At 34.2% G+C, this 26,148-nt stretch overlaps 1 protein-coding gene across 4 annotated transcripts in view; it reads right to left on the bottom strand.

Annotated features, from left to right (window-relative positions):
• Positions 1-201: 201 nt before the first annotated feature.
• Positions 202-26,148, bottom strand: part of LOC111058326 (secreted frizzled-related protein 5) — a 66,267-nt gene continuing 40,320 nt past the window's right edge. For 3 of the 4 annotated variants that reach the window (XM_022345840.2, XM_022345841.2, XM_022345839.2), the window contains 2 exons: positions 12,848-13,113; positions 202-1,543 (listed from right to left, as the gene is read on the bottom strand). In XM_022345840.2, coding sequence (XP_022201532.1) covers positions 1,400-1,543; positions 12,848-13,113 — 410 coding nt within the window. In that variant the 3' untranslated portion in view covers positions 202-1,399. The remainder of the gene's footprint in view (positions 1,544-12,847; positions 13,114-26,148) is intronic. The other variant, XM_022345843.2, reaches the window with a different exon arrangement.

Below are 26,148 nucleotides of genomic sequence, written 5' to 3'. Positions count from 1 at the left end.
ATGCACAGAAACCGAGCACTGTGTTTTTAGAAGAGGAATTGAACCTCCGTAGCAGCCGATCCTTTTTCATAATATTATTAGTTTCTTAAAGGCTATAGATGAGAGAATCACTACAAACCTCAAACCCATAATAAACTTTAATTTTCAACATATAATTGAGATTGGAGATCTTGGATTGATAAATAATGAATTCAGAACCAGTTTCTTGGTTAAGAAAAATATATTTCTTCAATTTAAATGACTACTAGAAAATTAATAGCAATGGGATTCTACACTGATCCAAACTACATATACGTGTATATGTAGTACATCGAAAATATTCTTATCAAAGTTCAATAAGTTTCGAAACAAATTTCTAGTTATCATATTAGGCAGATTTAAGAGCGTTAGAAAATAACATTTTCATTTCAATTTCTGAGAGATAAAAATAGATCTGACAGGAAGAGTAGCAAATAATGGGACAGGAATGTATTCCTTCTTGCCTGTAGACCGATGAGTAGCCATTGAGTAAATGTACACTGTTGCCATTCAACCATATAAATAAATAAGAATGAAAAGGAAATTTTAATTCCTATTGATGAAACCATGGATTTAGACTTGACTAAGATCTGAATTAGTTACATTTTTCTGACTAAATCGATTCGTATTGCATTGGAAATCCACATCATTTTTTTCCAGTATTCAACTAAACAAATATACTCTAAGTGATAATATAACACTGTAAATGAAAATTTTGTGATTTCTCATGCTTGATACAAAAGTTTTTGACGATTATATGTTATAATTATTATAATTATTGAATATGTAACACAAAACTAATTCTATTTCCTGACTAAAGACTCTTTTGTTGCCTTTTGAAACCCCACGCATCTGTAGGCTATTTATAAGCATTCAACTTATCAAAAATATAATATTATGACACTTAATACTCAATAGATATCTATCCAAATTATTATTATTAGCCTACTTTTTTGAAAACTTAGAATGGAAGAAGTTCAAGTAGAAATTCCAGTTTGAAACTAAAATGTTTTATGGAGTGATTTAATTCACTTGACTGTGAAATTCAAAATGTCTTTTCTTCGTGTTGCAGCAGTGAGGGCAGCTCTACTATGATTTTACACTTGCAAAAGATCTAAGATTTATCTCTGAAGGAGTGCAGAAGTCCAAACAAAGTTACTGTAGGCTACTCAAGACACATTCGAAATAGTACCTATCTAGTAATTACAACAAATATGTACGTATTAAAGAAGACAATGGTAATTAAAAAATAACTTGGCAGATTTTAAACAATGTTGATATACTGTCTTTCTTGTTATTTACTGTATTTACTTCTGGTGTAAACTTTTTATTCTGTTGTTCTTGATAATTTTGTTTCATGGAAAAGACTGCTTGCTGTTTGCTAAGTAACTTTATTGCTAGGCTTGGGCTTATTATCGTTCAAATATTCTTGCATACCAGTAACACTAGCATTTGACTGTACTGCTAACATTTTTGGGTCCGTGCAATTGAGTTTGTTGAACATTCCGACTGCTCTCTTGAACGCCTGCAATCAATAATTTCTTTCAATTACTAATGACAGATATTTCAATACTACCTGTATGTGAGGAACAATTGAAATTTGAAGTTATATTATAAGGTAAATTTATTATTATCTAGATCTAGATAATCTGTGACTCAAGACCAAACATCTACTCCAGCAATGACTGATCATTAATTCCAATTATTAGTGATAATTGATCATCCTTAGTTAATACAAAGTGTCGATCCCTTTCAAACGTGTGACATCTCAGCCCCATTTTGAAAACATATCAAAATAAATTCCATTTATTTCAACGCAATCAGTCAAACGATCTAATTAGCAAAGAGTAATTAATTACAAAAATTTTGAGTTTCAAAACAAAATACAAAGAAAAAGTAGTTCTAATCACCCCGATGAAAAGCTGTATGAGTCACTTTCAATTAGAAATTGATGAAAAACAATAATATGTAGTTTGAATAAAATGTATCAGTGATACCCACTAAGAGAAAATAATAGCAATAAGAGTGTAATAAATAAAAGCAAAAATAAGTGAAAATAAAAGCAATATACTATTAACTAGTATATGTCTATGTCTATGAAATTCAATAATATCCAGATTGAAACCATTCTTATAATAGTGACTAGCCGTCAGTCTCGCTTCGCTCGCCATATCTGTATAGCCAGGGACCCCCTGGACCCCCAACTGGATCGTCCAAAAATGAGATTAGTGGGTTTTGTTTTTCGAGATCAAATTGACATAATACGTTCAAATTGGGTACAGAGGTTGCGCTGAGGTGTACATGCAGGCGAGCGAAGCGAGCCCGCTGATTTCTCTCTTGGACAATCCAGTCGGGGGTCCAGAGTACCGAATTCTGGACCCCCGACTGGAATGTCCAAGAATGAGATCAGCGGACTCGCTTCGCTCGCCTGCATGTACACCTCAGCGGAACCACTGTACCCAATTTGAACGTATTATGTCAATTTGATCTCGAAAAACAACTGTTACTAAATCGGCGTATCTTTGGCGAACAAAATTCTTCCACCTCAGCTAAACCTGTGTACTGATTTTTTTCTAATATATTTCCATAAATTATTGAAAAAGGTGAGGAAACGCAGAAAAGCTGAGAAAATGCTAATTTTGGGCGTATCTTTGGCGTTATTTCAAATTCCTTCTAACACAACATTATTGCACCCCAGCTGAGCTTCTGAGGTAAATTTGAACATTTTCTGTTTATTTGTTCTCGATAAAACTGAGAAAACGCTAAAAAACGCAGATTTTGGGCGTATCTTTGGAAATTTTTCCAAATCCGTTCTTATTGCGCCTCTAAAGACGCAACTGAACACACCTAGCAAATTTGAAATGTTTTATCATATGTTAGGACGATCCAGTCGGGGGTCCAGACTAAACGGATATGGCGAGCGAAGCGAGCCGGACGGCCAGTAATATAATATTCTCAGGAATAGCTCTGATTGAAGTAGCAGTACCCAATCAATTTTTCCGCGATAAATCAGGACCTCCCAAATAGGTATTTAGAAGGTACTGGATAAATTGGTATTTAGGAAGTCTGGAATAAATGCATTCCAATCAAGGAGGATCGTCCTCCTTGATTTCAATCTTCAACTTCGTGCTAACCTAATACAAAGTCAACTCAACTTAATGCCAACCTGACAAAATTTTGAATTTAGTTACCAGAACAACTGTTTGAAAGAGGTACTCTTTCTAGATTATAGTTCTATATTAACATATCATATGGACATTTCAATTATAACTTTAAGATATTGGAATGAGAAAAATATACATGCTAAAAGACGAACTTTAAACCCTCAAAAACCACCCTTAGAGTTAAAATATCGCCAAAAGATTTCTTAGTGCGCCTCTAAAGGGCCAACTGAACATACCTACCAAATTTGAACGTTTTTGGTCCGGTAGATTATTAGTTCTGCGAGTGAGTGAGTGAGTGAGTCAGTCAGTCAGTGAGTGAGTGCCATTTCGCTTTTATTTATATAGATGTGCTTTAGCATAATAATGGTGTTTAATAAATAGGGGAGGGTGGGCCACAATGAGACATGGGCCACTGTCAGACATTAGAAATATTTAATCATAGAGCTGCTCGACAGGTGCTGGACTCTGGGATATCTTCGAACTCATATTCATCCATAGATCTACTTTGCAAATGGCTGCCATCTCTCTACTGGGGTCTGTTGTACTTTGTCTGTTTTTGGAGTGCAAAAGTTGTTATAACACTTGTTCTAATTGTGAGTTACTACTCAGATAAGATGGTGTCTCTATATTTTTGGTACTAAGCTATGAAAACCTGTTTCATATGTGACATTTTAATATATTTGTACTAGATTTTTTAGGCTCCAAACTGGTTTCAGAGACGATTCAATGTAGGCATTTACACTGGGCCACAATAAGACACTTTGATTTGTGCCACAATGAGACTGATTTTACGTGTCTTATTGTGCCCAATTGAATATTGGTGAAGAAAAAAACGACACATTTTAAAACAAAAATCTGCAAATAAAGATTAATAATCTTGAGAAATTAATGAAACAATATAAAAATCTTGAAGCACCCTTTATTTTTTTAAACACTTTAAAATAGTTCAACAACTAGTTTCGGTGATCACACTATCGTCAGGTTGACTCAGGTTGATCGTCAGGTTGACGATGGTGTGATCACCGAAACTAGTTGTTGAACTATTCTAAAGTTTTTTTTTGAAAAATAAAGAGTGCTTCAAGATTTTTATATTGTTTTATTAATTCAAAAAGTAGCCCATGTGAATGAAGTTTTTCTTGAAAAATTGTTTGGGTTCGTTTACAGTTGACAAGACCAGGCATTTATACTCCTATAGCCAACTTACCTGTAAAGCAATGTTGAAATTCATTTTTTTCAGGCTCCGTTCCTTTTATAAATTTAATTTGAAGTTCAAGTTAATAAATATAAATTGAAGATTTCAAAGTCTTCTTATTGTCTTAGTCCTTTTTAGAAACCATAGTCCTTAAAATGACGTTGTTCCATGGACAAAATCGTGTGTTTTTCATTCTATTATCATTAAACTAAAGAATCCCAACATCATAATAAGTATTTTATATCTACCTGAGGCTAAATAAACTTGAAAATAATCATTATTTTTGTTTTTTCACCATGTCCCAATGTGGCCCATGAGGTGTCTCAATGATAATATCAACACTGGGCCACAATGAGACACTTGCAAGGGTAAATAGAAACATATTTTATTGACATTAAAAATTACATTAGATCATCACAATAAGAGCAAAAGGTGCAGAAAATGATAAAGTTACTATCTGACTATAGGACTATGCATTCTGTCAAATCAAACAATTATGAAAATTGGAAAAGTGATTTTCGTCTCATTGTGGCCCACCCTCCCCTATGTGTTTCCATTATTATTCAAATAACATTCAACTGAAAATTCATGACAAAATAATTGAAAATTTATAATAATCATACAGTAAAGAATGTATTATCAATATGTTTTGTAATATTACATTTTTTCTCGATTATAATCAAATCTTCAATGCAAGATCTATAAAACTTGATAGTAAATATCAGAGTAATCGATATGCGGACAACTTTTTAACTGAGAATTTATCGTAAATAATTGTGTTGCACATTCCATGGTATCACCGAAACAGAGTTAACATAATTAACAGATAAATAGATCATTATAAATATAGAGGATATATATAAATTTAAAATAACAGTTTGAAATAAAGTTTTATTGAAAACAAATGTAAAATGTAAATTCTAATCTTGTAATTTATAATTTTTTTGGAATTTAATATTGGTGACGTGTTCATGATGTCGACACTGATTTTGAGGTGGGGCTTTGCTTTGTACTTGTTAGGCTCTCTCTAAAAAATGGTGGCTGGCTATGTGTTCTGGTTTTGTGTTCTCTGAATATTTTTCTGTTTAAGTGAATTTTTGATGTTTTAAATTGAGTTTTGAACAGTTTTATGGTGTTCTAATTTTGTCTAGAATTGTTTTGTGTGTTTACAAGCCAATAGTCATTGTTTTTCAACTATATAAATAGATAAGTATTTAGCCTGTAATGATGTTAGATGCTTAAGCGTGTAAGGTATTATTTTTGTGGATTTGTGTTGTATATTGACAAAATTCTTCTGAAGATTATAAGTTGGTTTGCTCTGAAAACTGGATTTCTCATTCATAGGCGATAGATCCATCCATAGTTTATCAAGAATCTACCATTTTGGAGCCGATAACTTCCTGTAGGTTAATAGGTGTGAAATGCTATCCAACCTATTTAGGAGATATTGGTAGCACGGCAAATGGTATGCCCTGGTGTGGGACTCAAACTACAAAATATATCCCTGGTTATGAAAAATTATTAGTAGGCTGATGTCTTGATAGGTTATGAATGGTATGCTGCTGAATGGGAGGTCAGTTCTGGAGTGGTCAAGTTTTAATGAATAGATATCACTGCATATTACAAAATGGCAAACATTAAAAATGATCTGAATCTTATAGCGTTCCTAACACAAAAGTTTGATGAGCTAAATGCTAGATTTGATGAGCAAAATGCTAAGTTTGATAAGCAAAATGCTAAGTTTGATAAGCAAAATGCTAAGATTGATAATTTGAAACAAGATCAAAGTGCTAGGTTTGATGATATGAAGCAAGAATCTGCCAGCATTAGACTAGAGCAGGTGTCTATTAAAAGATACACATGAAACATTGATTGATAATCATGAAGATGAAAGCAAATTGAAGCAGGATGATAAGTAGTGTTGGGATACAAGATCAATTATTTCAAGTTTCAGATAATGTAGGCCTAGTTACTGTTATTGAAAAAGTAAATCCTAGTGAGATAGTAGAATTGAGTAATGTAGTAGGTAGGGAGTTGTCTTTATTGAAAGTAAACAGTAAAGAAAGTAGTATTGCCGAATTGAAAGTTAGGAAAACAGTAAATAAAGTGAATGTTTACATGAGACAGGTTTCTGTAGAGGTTAGGAACAATGTAAACAAAATGAATCTTGCTTTGTATCAAGTTGATGATTTCAACTTTCAACTAAAAATTGAAAAGGTGTATGCAAAGCATTATCTAGTGAACATGACTGACTTTTGTAAGCAAAATGGCTTTGTTGAAACAAATGAACCCATGAATAAAATCATGTTCTTGAAGAAAACAAAGCACAAAGACACCATTGATGTGTTAGTATTCAAAGGTTGTTTCAAGTTGCTTACTTACAAGATGATGACTGTGAATCACATGATGAAAGGGTATTCCCTGGCACTATGTTATGATTAGGAATCCTGTGTTATGCCGGGATTCAGAATAGCATAATCGCTACACAGTGTATGGTAAGAGTCCATAATTGTGTCTTTTTTCTTTCCTGTAGCCTATTTTTCTTGGCCCTTAATCGTTTCAAATTTCGATTCTTTCCTGTCTTTGTGTAATGTTCAGTAAATTTCTTCTATGATGCATATCTTAACCAATATTGTCCATAGTAATTTAAATTTGTATTTTTTCTGAAATAATTTTGGAAGCTAAAATAGTAGCTTATTTTCCTAATCTTTAAATTGTTGATGAAACTCAACTTTTCTAAAATCTATATATTGTAGTGTAAATAATTGTCTGCTTGCGGTATATTTTTTCATCATATATTACATATTTTAATTATGTCTATTTTTTGTCAGGTATCATATTAGGTAACTAGGTTTTTCAGAGCAAATTATGTCCCATTTTCTCATCTTTCATTGCATATCGTGCCATAAGCCATATGTAATTAGGTTATAGTTTTCTTCTGGGCTGTTAACCCATTTTGCAATTTTTTTATTTGTAGTATATTTTTATTAAATACACTTCCTTATGAAAGTTTAGTACTGACATGTAGGATAGGCTCTAATTAATTTTTCTCTTCCTTGTATTATTTAGGAAATTTATTTACTCAATTTTTCTTTTTCTCTTATTTGTATTTTTTAGGGAACTTATTTACCCATTATCCATCTTGATCGTCTTTGTATTGTAATATTGAAATGTTTGTACTTATTATACAGTCTTCAAATTCTGAAATTATTTAAAAAATAAATGGTTCAATTTAGAACATGCTGAAATTTAATCTTATCTATAAATTCTTTTGTTATAATAATAAAACTTCAAAATTTGAAAGTATTAATGAATTGTGTCGCCATATATATGAGATGTTCAATATAAATGAAAGTTAACTTGAATAATAATGTTTTCATTAAATAAAAACGTATTGTCATATTATTAATTGAAATGAGTTAAAGATTAAAATTTCTCTAAAGTTTTTGTAATTGATGTCTTTTTCTAAATTTTGAAAACTGTTTGTTCTATAAATTTTGATATGATTGATTATCGTTTGAAATGGATGCTGGAGTGTATGTAGAATTCTTAGTGGGGTTTGTTGATTAGAATTTTGCAGATATGTGATTGTTTTTTGAGATGGAAACCCATTATTGCCTAAAGAAGGAGTAACAGAGGTTATGACTTGGAGAGGCAGTAATGAGATAATATTTTTTGTGTTGATTACTTATGTTGATTGCCATAGATGCAAAATAATGATTAATAATGTTGATTGCCATAGATGCAGATTATTACTTATGAATATTGATTGCCTTTGAAGCAAAATATTATTGATGTTTTGAATGATTTCTTGTTTAATGATTGATAGTAAAGTTTTGTCATGAAATGTAGTTTGTGTTTAGAACATTGGAAAGTCGAAATAAACTATAGTATCCAATAAACGATGATTAATAATATTGAATAATTTGCTTTTCATAAAATATTTGAACAGTGAATAAATGGAAATGAAATTATATTTTTTTATTAAAATTTTGTAATTGATGTCTCCAAATTTCACAATTTATGTATTGCTGACTGTATAATAAGATGTTAACAAATTCCATTTTTATATTGATTATATACTTGTAAATAATTTTCATGTGTATTAGATTGTATTGGTAGCCTAATCAAAATCTTCTTTTTAGTTTATAAGCATTTTCAAGATAACAGGTACAGCGTGGACATTAACATCGAAATAATTATCACGTGAATCTCGAAATCAACAACAAGTGAATGTCATGAAGAGTGTTAAGAACATTTGTGTGATTTTCGAACTAGTGTGACTCATTAATTGACTATCAATGCCAATATCTACGCTGATATCTATACAAATGCCAATGCCAATATCTACGCTGATATCTACACAAATGTCAATGCCAATATCTATGCTGATATCTACACCAATGCCTACGCCAATATTGATGCTGATGCCTATGCCAATATCAATGCCAATATCTGCTCTGATGTCTACACCAATGCCAACGCCAATATCTACGTTGATGTCTACGTCGATGCCTGTCCTGATGCCAATGCCAATATCTACACTGATATCTACACCAATAACTATGCCAATATCTATGCTGATGCCTATGCCAATATCAACGCCAATATCTGCTCTGATGTCTACACCAATGCCAACGTAGATATTGGCCAATGTTGATGCCAATGCCTACGACAATGCCAATGCCAATGCTGACACCAATGCATATGCCAATGACAATGCCAACGCCTATTGCTGACCATGTAACTCAAACTTCAACACTACCACATTACCTGGAGGTAATTGCCATCCATGTTCACATTCACAACTTTAAATTCAGAATAACAGTCACAATATCATGAAAGAATTGATTAAAAAAATCCTCTCCTAAATTATTCCTGTATGCAGAACTCTAAACCTTGAAAGCTGAAAATATAAAAAAAAAACCAAACCTTACCTAAATTAATCCTCACCTAAGTTAATCCTGTATGCAGCGTCTATCTCTTTTCCAAAAAACAAATTTCAAGCCTGAAATGTACATTGTATAATTATATGATACAAAATTTACGTGACTATGTATCAAGTTTGGTATGCAGCCGTCTACTACAAGCATGAGGCAATGCTAACTGAGATGTCACCTGTATTGAGTTTGGTATGCAGCCATCTACTACAAGCATGAGGCAATGCTAACTGAGATGTCACCTGTATTGAGTTTGGTATGCAGCCATCTACTACAAGCATGAGGCAATGCTAACTGAGATGTCACCTGTATCGAGTTTGGTATGCATCAGTCGACTACAAGTATCAGCCCAACACTACGAGTATTCGGATCAGCCCAACACTGATGTCATCACACTGGAGTCACACTTAACTGAAATTCATACTGAGTGCCTTAATGGACTGTTTTCCAAAATTTGCATCGATAAAATCAACCGCGTCAATAGTGAAAGAAATGAACATTTTTTGATTTATTGAAATTTTATGTGAAAATTAAATGTATCAATTCATCAATTCATTTAAAAAAAATTCTTTTATTCAACATACTAAATTTTTTTATGCAATAAAAAATTGAATTTTTCTATCTATTAAATTCAAAAAACTATTCTTTAAATATATTAAACTTTCTGTTGAGATATTTTCCTTTAGATTATAAAGCTAAATCAAAAGTAATTTTGATATTCTATACTTTGAAATATTGTTTGGAAACGTATAACAAATGCTATTGATGAATTTTTATAATAATTTTCAATATTATAGGATGACATGTAATGTTTTTATAGAAAAATTGTTACTGTTCTCGAATTTAATTTCAACAATTTCCATTTGTTTCAATGTAATTTTTTCTTCAAATTTTCAAACAGTAAAATTTTTTATGTCAAGAGGGGGTATTTGTAATATTACATTTTTTCTCGATTAAAATTGAATCTTCAATTCGAGATCTATAATACTTGATAATAAATATCATAGTAATCGATATGCGGACAACTTTTTAACTGAGAATTCATCGTAAATAATTGTGTTGCACATTCCATGGTATCACCAAAACAGAGTTAACATAATTAACAGATAAATAGATCATTATAAATATAGAGGATATATATAAATTTAAAATAACAGTTTCGAAATAAAGTTTTATTGAGAACAAATGTATAATGTAAATTCTAAACTTGTAATTTATGTTTTTTTTTTGGAATTTAATATCGGTGATGTGTTCATGACGTCGACACTGATTTTGAGGTTGGGCTTTGCTTTGTACTTGTTAGGCTCTCTCTAAAAAATGGTGACTGGCTATGTGTTCTGGTTTTGTGTTCTCTGAATATTTTTCTGTTTAAGTGAATTTTTAATGTTTTAAATTGAGTTTTGAACAGTTTTATGGTGTTCTAATTTTGTCTAAAATTGTTTTGTGTGTTCACAAGCCTATAGCCATTGTTTTTCAACTATATAAAATGGATAAGTATTTAGCCTGTAATGATGTTAGATTCTTAAGTGTGTAAGGTATTATTTTGTGGATTTGTGTTGTATATTGCCAAAATTCTTCTGAAGATTATAAGTTGGTTTGCTCTGAAAACTGGATTTCTCATTCATAGGCGATAGATCCATTCATAGTTTATCAAGAATCTACCATTTTGGAGCCGATAACTTCCTGTAGGTTAATAGGTGTGAAATGCTATCCAACCTATTTAGGAGAAATTGGTAGCACGGCAGTTATTATTATTATTATAACAAGAGTATATCTTTTGTAAACTAGCTGGTGATTGAGGGTGGTTAATATGATGAATACACAGAGAATTAAAATAAAAATAATATAATATTCACTACTACCTCTACTAGTAGGATGTACAAAATAAAACATACATGATTTTTCATGCTATTCACCTTTTACATCGTACAGAAAAACACAGAATGAATGTAAAGATTGATATAGGATTCTGGGTGGAGTTATTTATAGAGAGACTCCAATAATAATAAATGCATAATCAAGAATGCATTGAGTGAATGGATCGGCAATAGTTATTCGTTACCTATTTTAATAGGTACTTTCTACTTTTCACTATTGATAGGTATTTTAGGACCTTAAACTTCAACTCAATCAATTACCCTGTTACAGGATTATCATATACCATGTTATAGGTATATTAATAATATCACAGTTACTGATATTACAAATACTATTGATATTGTAGACACATATTGAAAGTTTCAATCCACTTTATTTTTAGAAAATCATCGTTTTTGTAAATTGAATACTTTATTTAGAGCTCATTGAACACAACAAAAGTAAGAAGCGACCAAGTACACTCCTATAGGTACAGTTACCTCACTAACCTCACCAAGTACTGAGTGAGGTACAGTTTTCTGCACAGCTCCTATATATATATGTGCAGGTTTTATTAATAATTCGAAAAAATATGTTAACCTACCTGGTCCACACACAAATGGATGGTTATTGGTGATGCCATATATATCGAGTTTTTAGCAGACTACCGTAGTTGAACTTGAGTGATTATTGAATGGTTATTAGAGTGAACCAGTTATAGGATCGGTTGCACAAAAGCCTATTAAATTTTAACTGTAATTATGTGTCACATGAACCAATCAGAGAATTTTCTTTCACAAAAAGCCTTATCTGACTGGTTCTCGTGGCATTTAATCATGATTGAAATTTTGTGCAACTGGGCCATAGAGTATTGAATAAAGTGGCGGCAATTTTTTATTAACTAGGCTTTACTTTGAAATGTTTAGACCAAGGACCCTATTCTACAATCATATGACCCACAGTCAGTCTGGCATGTTCAGTAATCATGATCAAGAGTAATCGAGGAATTCATGTTCCAGTTGTTATCAAGATATTGAGATGTATGCGGATTGTGAAGGTGATTTTTTCAAAGATTTCACACATATAATTATTGAGGTAGTGGGCCTTCTATAGCGACCTGGTCTTTTAAAATTTGAAAAGTATAAGTAAGTAGTATACAAATTCTGGCAATCCTAAATTCAATTCCGCAAGCAGTACTGAGCCTTATAATTTTCAGTCTTGTCGGCTTGTTATTCGTTCACAGCTAAAATTAAATCAAGAATTAGCGAACTCGTGGACTCATATCAGACTTTGAATAATTTTCTAGCATTTATTTCTTAGCAGGGTGGTACGCTCTAGGCTTGTTCGTGGGTAATGAGAAGGATGATGATGATAAGAGATGAGTGGACTAACAGCTTATCGGCGAGAAATATTTTTGAAACTCATGAATGATATTAAGCAAGTCAGCTCCCCATGCACTTGACCATCTGTCCAAAGTCCAACTGGAGTAGCAGACGCATGCCTCTTAACTTACCTGAGCGATAAGATATCAGCGATCACGGAGCCAATCAACTCCTTGTTATTAACAGTATTAACTACTAAATAATTTTTAAAAATTCTCTTTTAACTATAGTTATAGGCTGATCTCAAATAATCATTGAGATTAATTATTAATCGTATAATAATCAAATACTCACATTCGATTGTTTGGCAAGCCATGGCATTATAAAGGTGGGAGTGAGAGTGATGTCTCTATCTTTGTTGCTGTATACACCCATGACAAGAAACATTTGTCTCCTACTGGACTTGGCCTTATCCTCACAACATGCATCGTCAGACCCCAGCACAAGGACTGACCTTTTCAGCTTCGCTCTTGAAACGCTTTGCTTGCCACCTTTCAGTACTTTGGATTTCTTGCAAGTCAAATGTAGTCTTTTGATACGTTTCAATCTAGCTCGCACAGCTGTGGGAACATAAAATTACAATTTAGAATCACAAAATCAAGTTTATTATCACTTGTATGAAAAATGAATAGAGTAATTTTTTCAAAACTATCGGTACCATAAAACAAGGAACAGGCGTAAATTATTGAGAGATGACGAGTCTCATATCGGATCTTATCTAGAAAATATAAAACAGACCTCTGTTACATGAAAATGGATTATTCTTTTATTACTTTTTGGGAAATAACTTTAAAAATTACAAGTGTATATCACAGTTCATACTTGGTATGAATATTATATATATCAGGCTTTATTATATATATATTGGGCTTTATTATTATATCTTCAACATGAAAAAAGTATTTCATCGGTTTTTGCAATTGAAGAAGTGATTAACTACAAAAATTCAGGGCAATCCAGATAGTTACTCACTTAGAATAGCACAGCTTAATATTGAGGGCATGACAAGAGCTAAAGGAGAAATTTGTGGAAAAATGAGTAAAGATCTCAAAATTGACATACTGAATCAAGAAACACATGTAGCAGCGAATATGGATAACAAGCTGAAGATTCCTGGCTATACACTTAAACTTAACAGTTTAAATCATGATAAGCATGGAATTGCCACATTTGTTACATCGAATATTGCTTCTCATTGTAGTGGTTTAAATTGGGATAGTCATGCCATAGGCATAGCATACGGAGGACTGAGTATATTCAATGTGTACAAACCACCTGGGGAAGAATGGGAGAGCCCTGCCCTCCCTCCTGCAGCACATCCGTGCATATGATATGCTGGCGATTTCAACTCTCATAGCCCTCTGTGGGGCTACAGAACTGAAAACAGGGATGGTGAGAGTCTGGTTCGATGGGCTGGAGTAAATGATTGTCATTTGGAATATGATGCTAAACAAGGCAGTACTTTTCATTCTGACAGATGGGAACTTCTACCACTCCAGATCTGTGCTTTGTGTCATGTAATAGGGAAGGTAGACCTTTGCATGTGACAAAATCAGTTGAATAAAGATTCCCTAGAAGTCAACATAGCATGGTGGTTTTAGAGATTGGCATGAGTTTGCCATGTGTTCAAAATCCTGAACTTCCGAGGTGAAATCTCTGTAAGGCAGTTTGGGCAAAGTTTACTGCAGAAGTGGAAAAAACAGTATCCAGAATCCCTATCAACATACCAAACTATAAAAAGTTCAGTAGACTGCTTTTCATGGCTGCAAAGAGATCTTTCCCAAGAGGCCAAAGAAAGAATTATGTCCCATGTTGGAATGCAGAATGTGATGGTTTACTGGCTGAATATAGAGTTTCATCAACTGATGAGCTTGCCAATAGCCTGATGAAGAAATTGGATGAAGGAAGACACAACCGTTGGATGGAATCAATGCAGAGTCTTGATTTCACTCACTCCAGCAGAGAATCATGGAGTTTATTCCGAATGCTGAGTGGGAACACAAGATCCATGAAAAGAGCGGATGTGACTCCTGATCAGATAGCTGACATCTTCCAGGAAAATGGTAATATGGATGTGCCCCCAAAGCTGAAAGCTCAAATGAAGCTTGAATTACAGAAGGAGCTGAAAAACGGCATGCAACAATCCTTTTTGGCTGAGTTGGTAAGTTCTGAAGAGATTATAGCTGCCATTAAAAAGATGAAAGGCAATAGAGCACCAGGAGTTGATGGATTTCTGCCTGAGTTTATCAAGAATTTGAGACCAAAAGCTATTATGTTGCTCTCAAAGTATTTTCCTGAAGTAATGGTTGGAGCCGAGCTCCCCAAATCCTGGAAACAAACAAAGGTCGTAACAGTATTGAAGCCAGGAAAAGATCAAAGAGACCCGAAAAGCTATAGAACAATAGCCCTGTTGTCAGTTGTGTACAAACTTTTTGAACGAGTCCTGTTGACAAGAGTCGGGAGCAGAATGGATAAATGTTTGCTAGAGGAGCAGGCTGGTTTCAGGGAGGGTAGGAGTTGTGAGGAACAAGTATTGGGGCTCACAACTTACATTGAACATGAGTTTGAGAGAAACCTTGAATCAGGAGCCGTATTTCTAGACCTTAGTGCAGCATATGACACAGTGTGGGGATCTGGTCTTCTTCTGAATTCAGCAAGGATCCTGGAATGCAAGGAAACCGTCAATATCTTTGGAGCTATATTGAGAGACTGTACATGCAAAGTGTCTCTTTATGGTAAACTTGGCACTATAAACAGATTACAAAATGGTTTGTTTACCTCAAGGATCGGTTCTTTCACCCATTTTGTTCAATGATTACACTGCAGACCTGTCTGTTACTCAATCACGTGAGTTTATTCATGCCGATGACATTGGGCTTGTTTCTCAAGGACAAAATTTTGAACAGCTCCAAATTGTGTTGGATGAGGATTTAGAGATAATGGCAGAATACTTCCAGCAGTGGTTCTTGAAGCCGAACCACTGTCTCAACAATATTCTATCTCAGTAACCAGCATGCAAAAAAGATAATTGATCTCAGGTTATGTGGCAAAAGAATATATCATCAGGAAGCTCCATATTACCTAGGAGTCAGACTCAATAGATCCCTCACATATCGACAACATCTACAGGGGTTTGATTGATTGATTGAGTACTTTATTTATGTAGATTACAATATAATACTGGCTTATACACTCATATACAATAGCATACAATACAGCAAAATTATAGATGAATTTACAAAAAATGAACTAAGAAAATAATTATTGAGCTGTATATGATATGGAAAAAAGCAATTTGTAATAACTATAGATAAAATAGATAATATTGTTATGCATCTACATAAATTGGCAGAGCTGTGAACATATCAATGTCCATTCTTTGGAAAGAATATTCAAAGTATCCTTCTCACTAATAACTATCTACCAAAAGGTTAATTTCATTAATTCAACTAAGGATTTATCTTAATATGAAAATATTGTTAAAGTTTTAATTTATATGAAGATTTAAGAGAAAATAACAGAGAATAGATAAAGTAAAATAATTATATAAGTAAGTAAGATCAAATCATTGATTATTAAAATGGAGTAGGCTGAAAGTAGATCAGGGTAATCAACTTTCAGTAATATACAGCAGTATGCAGTGGATAATTGGAATAACATGAGTTGAAATAATATATATATATATATATATATATATATATATACAATTTATTCTATAACAGGTTTATAGGTTTGTATTTTTGGGATGGGTGAGGGATGGTTGTCATGTGATCTTCTAGGGCTGGACAGTTTCAGTTATTTGTTCCAAAAGATATTTTCTTAAAGTCAGGATGAAGCTCTCTCGGCTCTTGATGGACCTGATAGTAACGGGAAGTGCATTCCATGCTCAACAAGCACTAACTAGAAAGGATTTTGTGAAAATAGAAGTTTGATGATTGGGTATCCTTCCTCCGGTTCTAGTATGTGAAGCATCTATCCTCCTACCTTCAGAGACAAATTTGAAATCATCTTTAAAATAGTTCGGACTACCGTATTTCAAGATATCTCTAACAAGCTTGACTATTTGAAAAATACTTTGATCTAGAGTGAGGATGGTGCATTTTCTTTTGTCCATAACTAATGTTATATCATCAGTGACATGAAGCAGAGCTGTCTCAGTTGAATGGAATTTCCTAAAGCCTGATTAAAAGTTATGAAGCTTACTATTGTTGTCTAGAAATTCTACAACTTGAGCATGAATGAGTTTTTCTAGCACTTTGGATAATTCAGGTAGAATACTGATTGGTATAAAATTCGTAACTTTATTGGATGATGGAACTTTATTTAGAGGGCGAACCAGAGCAAACTTCCAGTTTTCAAGGGAATTGCCTTCTTCAAGTGACTTGTTGAAAATGTATGTAATGGTTGGTGAAACAGCAAATAACATCTTCTTGATAAGTTTAAAAGGAATTTTGTCTACACCCATAGCATTACTATGAATATGTTGAATTACTTTGAAAGTGTCTTCTTCTGAGATTTGATGGAAATGAAATTGATCAGTAATTTGTATATGTAAGTTTGAGACCTGCTCTTCAAAATCATTGATATGATTAGCAATGACAACTTTGTCGCATTGGTTGGAGTGTGAAACGAAATGGTCATTTATATTGTTCAATGGTAAGTCAATTTGGGGATTCGATTTCTGTTTGCCAAGCCCGAATTCTTTTATTCCCTGCAAAAGTGATTTAGAGTCTTGTCTATTGTTTGTCATGAACGAATTCAAGTACCTAATCTTTGAGTTCCTTAATTCCTGTTTAACTCTATTTCTAAGGCTCCTATACTCTATTAAACTGTCCAAGTCAAATGTATTTTTAAATTTTCTATGTGCTTTGTCTCTACGTCCCATCATCTTAAGTATGTCTTCAGTCATCCACAGTGATCATAGTTTTCTATTAATCCTCCTTGTCACATAAGGTGCATGTTTGTCATACAAAGTCAAAGTCCAATTCTCGAAAGTCTTGACCATGTCATCAACTGAGGGTAATGCTTCAACTTGATGCCATGGAGTCTGAGCCACATCAGTCAGGAAGGCGGCTTCATCAAAGTTTTTGAAGTCTCTATAAGTGATATTTACCTGTTCTGGCTTAGGTATCTTATGGAAAAGTACACAGTAGATCAAATCATGTCCAGAAATATCTGGGACTGGGATTTGGCCTTTTCAAACAACCTCGTTGGGATCACTAACAGTGAGAAGGTCAATGAGTGTGTCTGATTCATGAGTATGATGAGTTGGATCGAGAGGACAAATAGTCATGCTTAGGCATTGGAAAATTGTAGTCAGTTGAAAGTAGTCAAAGCTACGATTTGTCATGTTCAAGTCGGTGTTCATATCCCTCATAACTAGTATATGGTTATAACAAGGTATAAGAAAAAGCAAGGCATTTTCGAAATCTGTAAAATGACCTATTTTCGATAACAGGTACCAACAATTTATTTATTAGTACTAGATAAGGATAATTCAAGTAGCATGAACTCTGGTCTAGAGCAATACTCCTTGAAATAAGTAAACTCTTCATTTGTAGAGCTTTAATCAAATAAAATTGAACATGACTTTCTACTAGTAACGGATCAACAACATTTGATATTTATGAATGAATCAATGACAACGAAAACATATGGTTTATCATATCATTCTACCCGGCTAGATTTTCGTGTTATCTTAGGGGCAAGATGACGGAGCGACACAGTGGACTCTTGTCCATCAGGGCGACGAATGTGAGCATACTCTGGGTTTGCCTCAATCAATTCAACTTCTTCTACTGATGAATCTTGCTTTGAATTTCGGTTCATTTTCTTCAGCCAAACTGGTCCTGGGCTCATTAGCCAAGATGGTAGTGACTGTCCATTTGTTGAGGATCTCATGTGTAGGAACATTCGTTCATGAGGGGTGCAATTTGTTGTAGTACACAAAAGAGATCGAATAGAGTGAAGTGCATCAGGCAACACTTCCTCCCATCGATTTGAATCAAGTCCTCGTGATCTTAGAGCTAGTGTTATTGCTTTCCATATAATTCCATTATATCGCTCTACTTGACCATTCCCTCTCGGATTGTAAGGCGTTGATCTACTAGTTGCTATCCCTTTTGAGCCAAGAAAGCTCTTCAACTCAGTTGACATGAAGGATGTTCCTCTGTCTGTGTGAATATAGCTTGGAAGGCCAAACATTGATATTAAATGAGACCAGGCAATTTATGACTGTTCTCGCAGTCATGTCTGGACAAGGAAATACAAAAGGGAATCTTGAGTACTCATCAACCATCACCAGTAGGTATTTATTTCTTGTTTTTGATTGTACGGGTCCTTTGAAGTCCATATTAATTCGTTCAAAAGGTTTTGTTGCCTTTATGAGATTTCCCTTTTGTCTTCATATACTGTGGTTTTATTTCAGAGCAAATTGCACAATTGGAGCAAATTTTCCTTAGATTATTTCAGAGCAAATTGCACAATTGGAGCAAATTTTCCTTACATCATCTACAGTATAGGGGAGATTTTTCATTCTGAGCCAGTGGTAGAAACGAGTTACACCAGGGTGACAAAGTTCATCATGGTATTTTGCCAAAGCTGAGTTCAATGTTGAACAACCTGCTGTAATACATATACGAGAGAGTGCATCAGCTGGTGCATTTTCTTTTCCAGGTCTGTAGACTATGTTGAATTTGTATTCAGATAATTCTAGGCGCCACCTTTGTATCTTTTCATTTTTTATTTTTCTATTGTGTTGAGTGCCAAACATGAATGTGACTGATTTTTGGTCAGTGATCAAAGTGAATTGTTTTCGTAGTAAATAGTGTCTCCATTTTCTTATAGACTCCACAATGGCATAGGCTTCTTTCTCAACAGCTGAATGCCTGGTTTCACTTTGGGACAAAGTTCGTGAGAAAAAGGCTACTGGTCGAGAATTTTGTGTTAATGTTGCACCAATTGCAAAATCTGATGCATCTGTCTCAATTATGAATGGTACATTTTCATCAACAAAGAGCAGTACCGCGGAAGCAATTTCATTTTTCAACAATTCCAAAGTTTCCATCTGATCTTGAGATAGAGGGAATTTCTGTATGTGGACAAGGGGGTGAATCTTTTGAGAAAAGTTTTTAATCCATCGGGAGTAATGAGCCAGTAATCCCATGAGTCGTTTCATTTCTTTAGCATTTCTTGGGGGTGGAAAGTTCATGAGTGGTGCAAGGCGTTCTGGGTCAGGTTTAATTTCTCCATGTTTTATCTCATACCCAAGGAACTTCAATGATTTTTTTGAAAATTTACATTTTTCTTCATTTATAGTCAAGCCATACAATTCAATTACTTGTTGAAATTTCTTAAGATTTCTGTCATGTTCTTCTTGATCTGAACCGCAAATGACAACATCATCCAAATAGGCAAAGCAGTCGTTCAAATTCTCTCTTTCTATAAGTCCGTTTATTGTACGTTGGAAGGCAGCTACTCCATTGGTTACTCCGAATGGTATTCGTTTGAACTGATAAAGTTTTCGGCCTACTTCAAAGGCAGTGTAATGTCGTTCATTCTCAAGAATCGGTATTTGATGGTAAGCTGACTTGAAATCTACAGTACTAAAAATGTTGTACTTGGCAATTGTGTTTACAAGATCTTCGATCAATGGGAGAGGGTATGCGTCTAAATTTGTGAATTTATTAATAGTCTGTGAATAGTCTATGACCATTCGTTTCTTCTGTCCATTGGTTACAATGAAAGGCTGGGCACGCCAACTGGACTGGCTTTCCTCAATTATTCCTTCTGTAAGGAGGCGATTGACCTCATTCTTCATGAATTCATAGTCATCTTGTGGGTGTCTTCTGGATCGGGTAGTTATTGGGTGGCAATCGGGAGTCAAGTCATTGAAAAGGGAACATGGTTTTATCATGGCCTCCACCAAGAGGCAATCTTTCAAGGGTGGTGTGGTTGTAGAATTATTATCTATTACAAGAGGCTGTTTATTACCATTGAATGCTAAACTTATTGTAGAGTGATTCATCAAAAAATCGTGACCAAGTATCACATTGCAACAGCATTCTTTTAATACCAAGAGTTTAATATTGTTGTATTCATTTCCTTTGTACACAATATTGCTATAAACACATGCTTTTGTAGCGGTGTTATGTTGAACAGATGCAAATCTTATAAAACAAGAATCTGATGCAGTTTTAAATTTATTTGTTTTTGCAAATTTTTCATCAATAAAACTGGCAACACTTCCGGTATCAATAAGAGCTGGTGTATTTATTCCATTCACCGAAACAATAATTGTAGCTTTAGAAAGATTACTGGCTATACCAGCTGCAGTAATAGTTGACGTAGTTAGTTTTTCTTTGAGCGTTTTACTTTTACACACATGGGAAAAGTGTCCAATTCGGGAACATTTATGACAAGTCTTTCCTATTGCAGGACATTCTTGAGAATTTGAGTGTTTTTATATCCGCAACGTTGGCATTGAACGGATTTCTCTACAATTGCCTGTCGATTTTGGGTTACAGCATTAACATCTGAGAAAGATTCACTCAAGCTTATGTTTTTATTTTCTTCAACAGAGTTTGTATAACAAGTACTTTTAAAGGAGTCGGCATATGTTTTTGCGGATTCAAGAACACGTGCTTGGGAAACGGTTTCTTGTAGACTCAAATCTCCTTGTTGAAAAAGTTTCTCTTTAATTTCAATAGAACATAACCCTGAAACAAGAGCATCTCTTATATGCTCGTTTTTGTTTTCTTCGGCTGACACTCTAGTGAAGTTACATGATAAGCTTAATCTTTTTAGTTCAGAATAGTAGTGATCAATGGACTCACCTATTTGTTGTTTTGCATTAGCAAGGCAGTATCGTGCATAAATTTCGTTCTTTGGTTTAACGAACATATCTTCCAACATGGATATAGTTTCTTCATATGAAGTATAGCTTTCCACAATTTCGTATAAAGCAGGTGATAAGAAGTTTACCAATATTTTCATTTTGTCTTTGGTTGTCGTTCCTTCTAAGAAATTTTCGAACGTCTTTTTCCAATGTTTCCACTCTCTCTCTGCCATAGGCGAATCTGGGTCGATAGATAATTCCTTTGGCTTGAGAAACTTGTCAATATGTGATTCCATCTTATCTTCTTCGTAGTTACGGTTTTCAATCGTTTTTGTCTTTTTCTTTGTCGGCATTTTATTTGATTAAATTGAAATAAGTAAATTTATTAGTACTAGATAAGGATAATTCAAGTAGCATGAACTCTGGTCTAGAGCAATACTCCTTGAAATAAGTAAACTCTTCATTTGTAGAGCTTTAATCAAATAAAATTGAACATGACTTTCTACTAGTAACGGATCAACAACATTTGATATTTATGAATGAATCAATGACAACGAAAACATATGGTCTATCATATCACTCCTGTTTAGATGTGATTGAAACTTCTCTTTTGATACCATGTTTCACATAAATTGCTACACCCCCACAAGCTTTATTTGATCCATCATTCTGGAAAAATTATATCCAGGTGATGCAACAAAATTTGATGGAATACTAGGCTTCAAGAATGATTCAGAAATTTCAATTATATTGAAGTCCTGAAAACAGAAGATTGCTCTGAGTTTATCAATGTGGCAGCTGAGGGATTGGACGTTAAGGTGAGCAGCCTCGAAAAGTTTTTTTGAAAGAGTGGAGCTTATTTGCTAGAAACATACCTGAATCATTATTACTATAATTATTGAAATAATCATACCTACTTGTGAGCGAGCAAGCTGAGGTGTCAGTGAGAGGCATCATGGAAGCAGCAGACCTTACATGAACCGAACTCAGAATGACACATGACGGGGTTGAGAGATAAACTGAAGACAAGGCTAAATATCATCAGGAAACTTGCGGGAACAACCTTGGGTTGTGACATGAATGCCCTTCGAACATCAAATCTTGCACTTCTGTACAGCACAGGGGAGTACCGGGTACTGCTCTTCTGTCTGAGCTCGCAGCAGACATGTTGAGAAAATTGATACAGTTTTCAATGTGTTAAAACTGGGAAGGCTTTTTCAAATTTTTGAACAGCGCGCGCTACAGTTCATTGCCAACCTCTGCAGACTGAGTTTTTCTCCCGCCTCTGTTGCATCTCCTTTCTTCTTCATGTTCTTTTTCTTCCCCCCCCACACTTGTTCTAACCTCTTCGTACTGTTTCTTCTTCCTGCGATGACTCGACTTGAATGGCTGAAAGGATGTTTTACATCAAAATCGTTGATCGTTTTTGTGTGAATAATTTCGGCAAGTATTTATTGGCAACTGCAACGCCAATTGAACTGGCTTATTACATTCACATCTTATTCTTCATGCTTCAACTGCAGCGCTGATATATTTTTGTGTTAGTTTCACTGAACTCTCAAGTTTCAAGTATTCATTGGCAACTGCAACACCAATTGAACTGTTTTATTACATTCACATCTGATTCTTCAAACATTAATTCTTTAGCAACTGCAGCGCTGAGATATTATTGTGTTAACTTTACTGAACTCAAGTTTCACTCAAGAATTAAGCCTTCTACAACGTTTAATTTGACAACTGCAACGTCAAAACCTAACTATTGTGCCATGACTTATGGATTCGTGATTTGCCATACATAATTACGAATTCCACTAGCTTACCTTACTAGCTTGTTAAGGTTAGTTCTCACTTTAGATCTTTGAATAGTGCTATTGCACTTGAATTCAACCTACTATTTGTGTTGTGCCATTCAACTATACACTCAACCACATATACAGGGTGATTCATAATTATGGTAAAATAATTTAATACGTGATAGTAGAGGTAAAAATAAGAAAAAAAGTTCTCATAAACATATATCCATAAACGCTTCATTAGCGAGCTATACAGGGTGAAAGATTTCGCCCGGAATTCAGTTCCTCTGGTGAAATACACCAATGCTGAATTGTTTGGGGACTAGTTCTTGGAAAACTTATGCTGGATTCATATGGAAAAATATCTGAAAAACTGAATAAAACTAGTCTGGAAGCTGTAGTGTGAGTAGTTTTTGAGAAAAAAGTTGAAATATGCAAAAAATTCAAGTAGAAAAACACAGACTTCTACGTTTGATGCCCAATAACTTTCTTTAATGACCAGTAAACAAATAATTTTTTGCAATAAAAATTGTAGAGAATTTAATTCTGAAAAGAATTATGTAAGCTGTGTAAACAAAATTTAAATAGAAGTTGGATAAAATGTATTCTTATGTAGTACATTACACCACAAAAATTTGCTGTTTTATGAGGAAAGAACTAATAACTCATAAGTTGTAGCTGACTGCAAATAAAATATTCGGTTTTTTATGAAAAGTTATTTTTTATATGAAAGTAGCATATCTAAATGACATTAAACTTATACCAAAAGACTAGTAGATTATGCCATTAAGCCTGGGAGGAAGCTCGAACAGAAGTAGATGATCTCCTATGATTCCTGCCCAAATGTTTACTGAAAACTGATGTTGTGGAAGATTGGGATTGATGGCATGAGGATTCTCGACTGTCCAAATATGTCAGTTGTGGACGTTAACGATAGCTGTTCTTGTAAAGTGTGCCTCGTCGGTAAATAAAACTGTTGTTAAAAAGTTTGGGTAAACAAGTTTTACTAAAAACCATTGGCAAATACCAGCACGAGGAATACAGTCTTGTGGCAATAGAGTACGAACTTTCTGGAGGTGGTATGGATGTATTAGTTGCTATTTTAGTATCCTCCAAATAATAGATTGATTGACATTAAACTGCACTGACAATTCTCTTGTGTTGATGTGTTCTTCTCGGGATGTTCATAAATTTCATTAAGAACTTGTTCTTCTAACTCAACAGTCTTAGTAGATCGGGGTCTGCCTGCATAAATGTGCTCTTTGGATATCAAAGAATCTGTCTCAGACAGACGTTGATGAATAGTGGCAGAAACCTTGAACTTGGACATACTCGGTTAGGGAAGTTCTCTTGATACAAACGTCTTGCTTCAGTACTATTACAGTAGTGTTCCATTCCATACATTAAATGCATGTCAGCTAATTTGGAGTATGGATAATGTCTAAAATTACCTGCCATTTTTTAAAAAGTTAACACTTAACAAAAAAGCAAAGTGAAATGGTTACAAATAACTGGTTAATGGGTTAAACAAAAAACACAGCACAGCTACAGTAGGCCTAACTTACAGTTTGTTTTTTTGTTCAACAGTGAGCTAAAGTATTTCTGAAAATAATTTTGACGTGACAACGTCTTATAAATTGGTTTGCCGGGAGACACTTCAAGAAACTGCGTTACATACCCACATTATGCGCTCACAATGAGAGTGAGTGAGAGCGTTCGTTTCGGTTCACAGTCGTCTGGAAAGAGCACGAATCGGAGCAGTGGCGAGCAACGCTCGCAGCAGCAAGCCCAGCAACCCGAAGCATTCACCTGGAGAGAGAGTGAAATGGAGCAGTCAACCTGCGCAGGCGCCGCAAGCAATCTCCTGCGACTGCGCCACTAATTCAAAATGTCAAGTCAATGGTTGTCTCTCTCGCTCTTAGGTGGGCGCGGGCTAACCATGCCCGAGTGGAAGGGACGCGGGCCTCTCACTCACTCTCATTGTGAGTTATTATTTCATCCTTCTTCCTACTATACGAATGAATATCCACATTAAAATTATTTTACCACTCAAAGTCGTTGTCATGTAAAACTTTCGCCTGTATACCGACTTTACAGGCAACCATGCAATTTTTTAGCTGATAATTTCTTTTAAATATTTTTTTATTTAGAACAAAATAAATCAGCTGTTTTGGAACAGCTGTTCTTAAAATCAATGTTCTATTTGCAATCAGCTACAACCTATGAGTTATTAGTTCTCTCCTCATAAAACAGCAAATTTTGTGGTTTAATGTACTACATAAGAATACATTTTATCCAACTTTTATTTAAATTTAGTTCACACAGCTTACATCATTTTCTTCAGAATTAAATTCTCTACAATTTTTATTGGAAAAAATTATTTGTTTACTGGTCATTAAAGAAAGTTATTGGGCATCAAACGTAGAAGTCTGTGTTTTTCTACTTAGATTTTTTGCATATTTCAACTTTTTTCTCAAAAACTTCTTACACTACAGATTCCAGACTAGTTTTATTCAATTTTTCAGATATTTTTCCATATGAATCCAGCATAAGTTTTTCAAAAACTAGTCCCCAAACAATTCAGCATCGGTGTACTTCACCAGAGGAACTGAATTCCGGGCGAAATCTTTCACCCTGTATAGCTCGCTAATGAAGCGTGTATGGATATATGTTTATAGGAACTTTTTTTCTTATTTTTACCTCTACTATCACGTATTAAATTATTTTACCATAATTATGAATCACCCTGTATATTCCACTGCTATTTACAATTCTACATTCCTTTGATGATTGCATCAAGAATTTCTTCAAGTACTTTCAACAACTGAGATTTGCTTCTGATGATGCTGGGCTTGGTTGTTGGATGTTTTCTGTCTTGTTTGGGCTCTGTGTGCTCACAACTCGTTCCAATCCACATATTATGTCCCTTGGGACCCTCTTCAGCTTCAGCGAGGTTGGAGCATCCA

This window comes from Nilaparvata lugens, chromosome X (genome assembly GCF_014356525.2).
Source record: "Nilaparvata lugens isolate BPH chromosome X, ASM1435652v1, whole genome shotgun sequence".
NCBI classification, from domain to species: Eukaryota; Metazoa; Arthropoda; class Insecta; order Hemiptera; family Delphacidae; genus Nilaparvata; species Nilaparvata lugens.
This window is presented reverse-complemented; position numbering and strand designations above follow the sequence as displayed.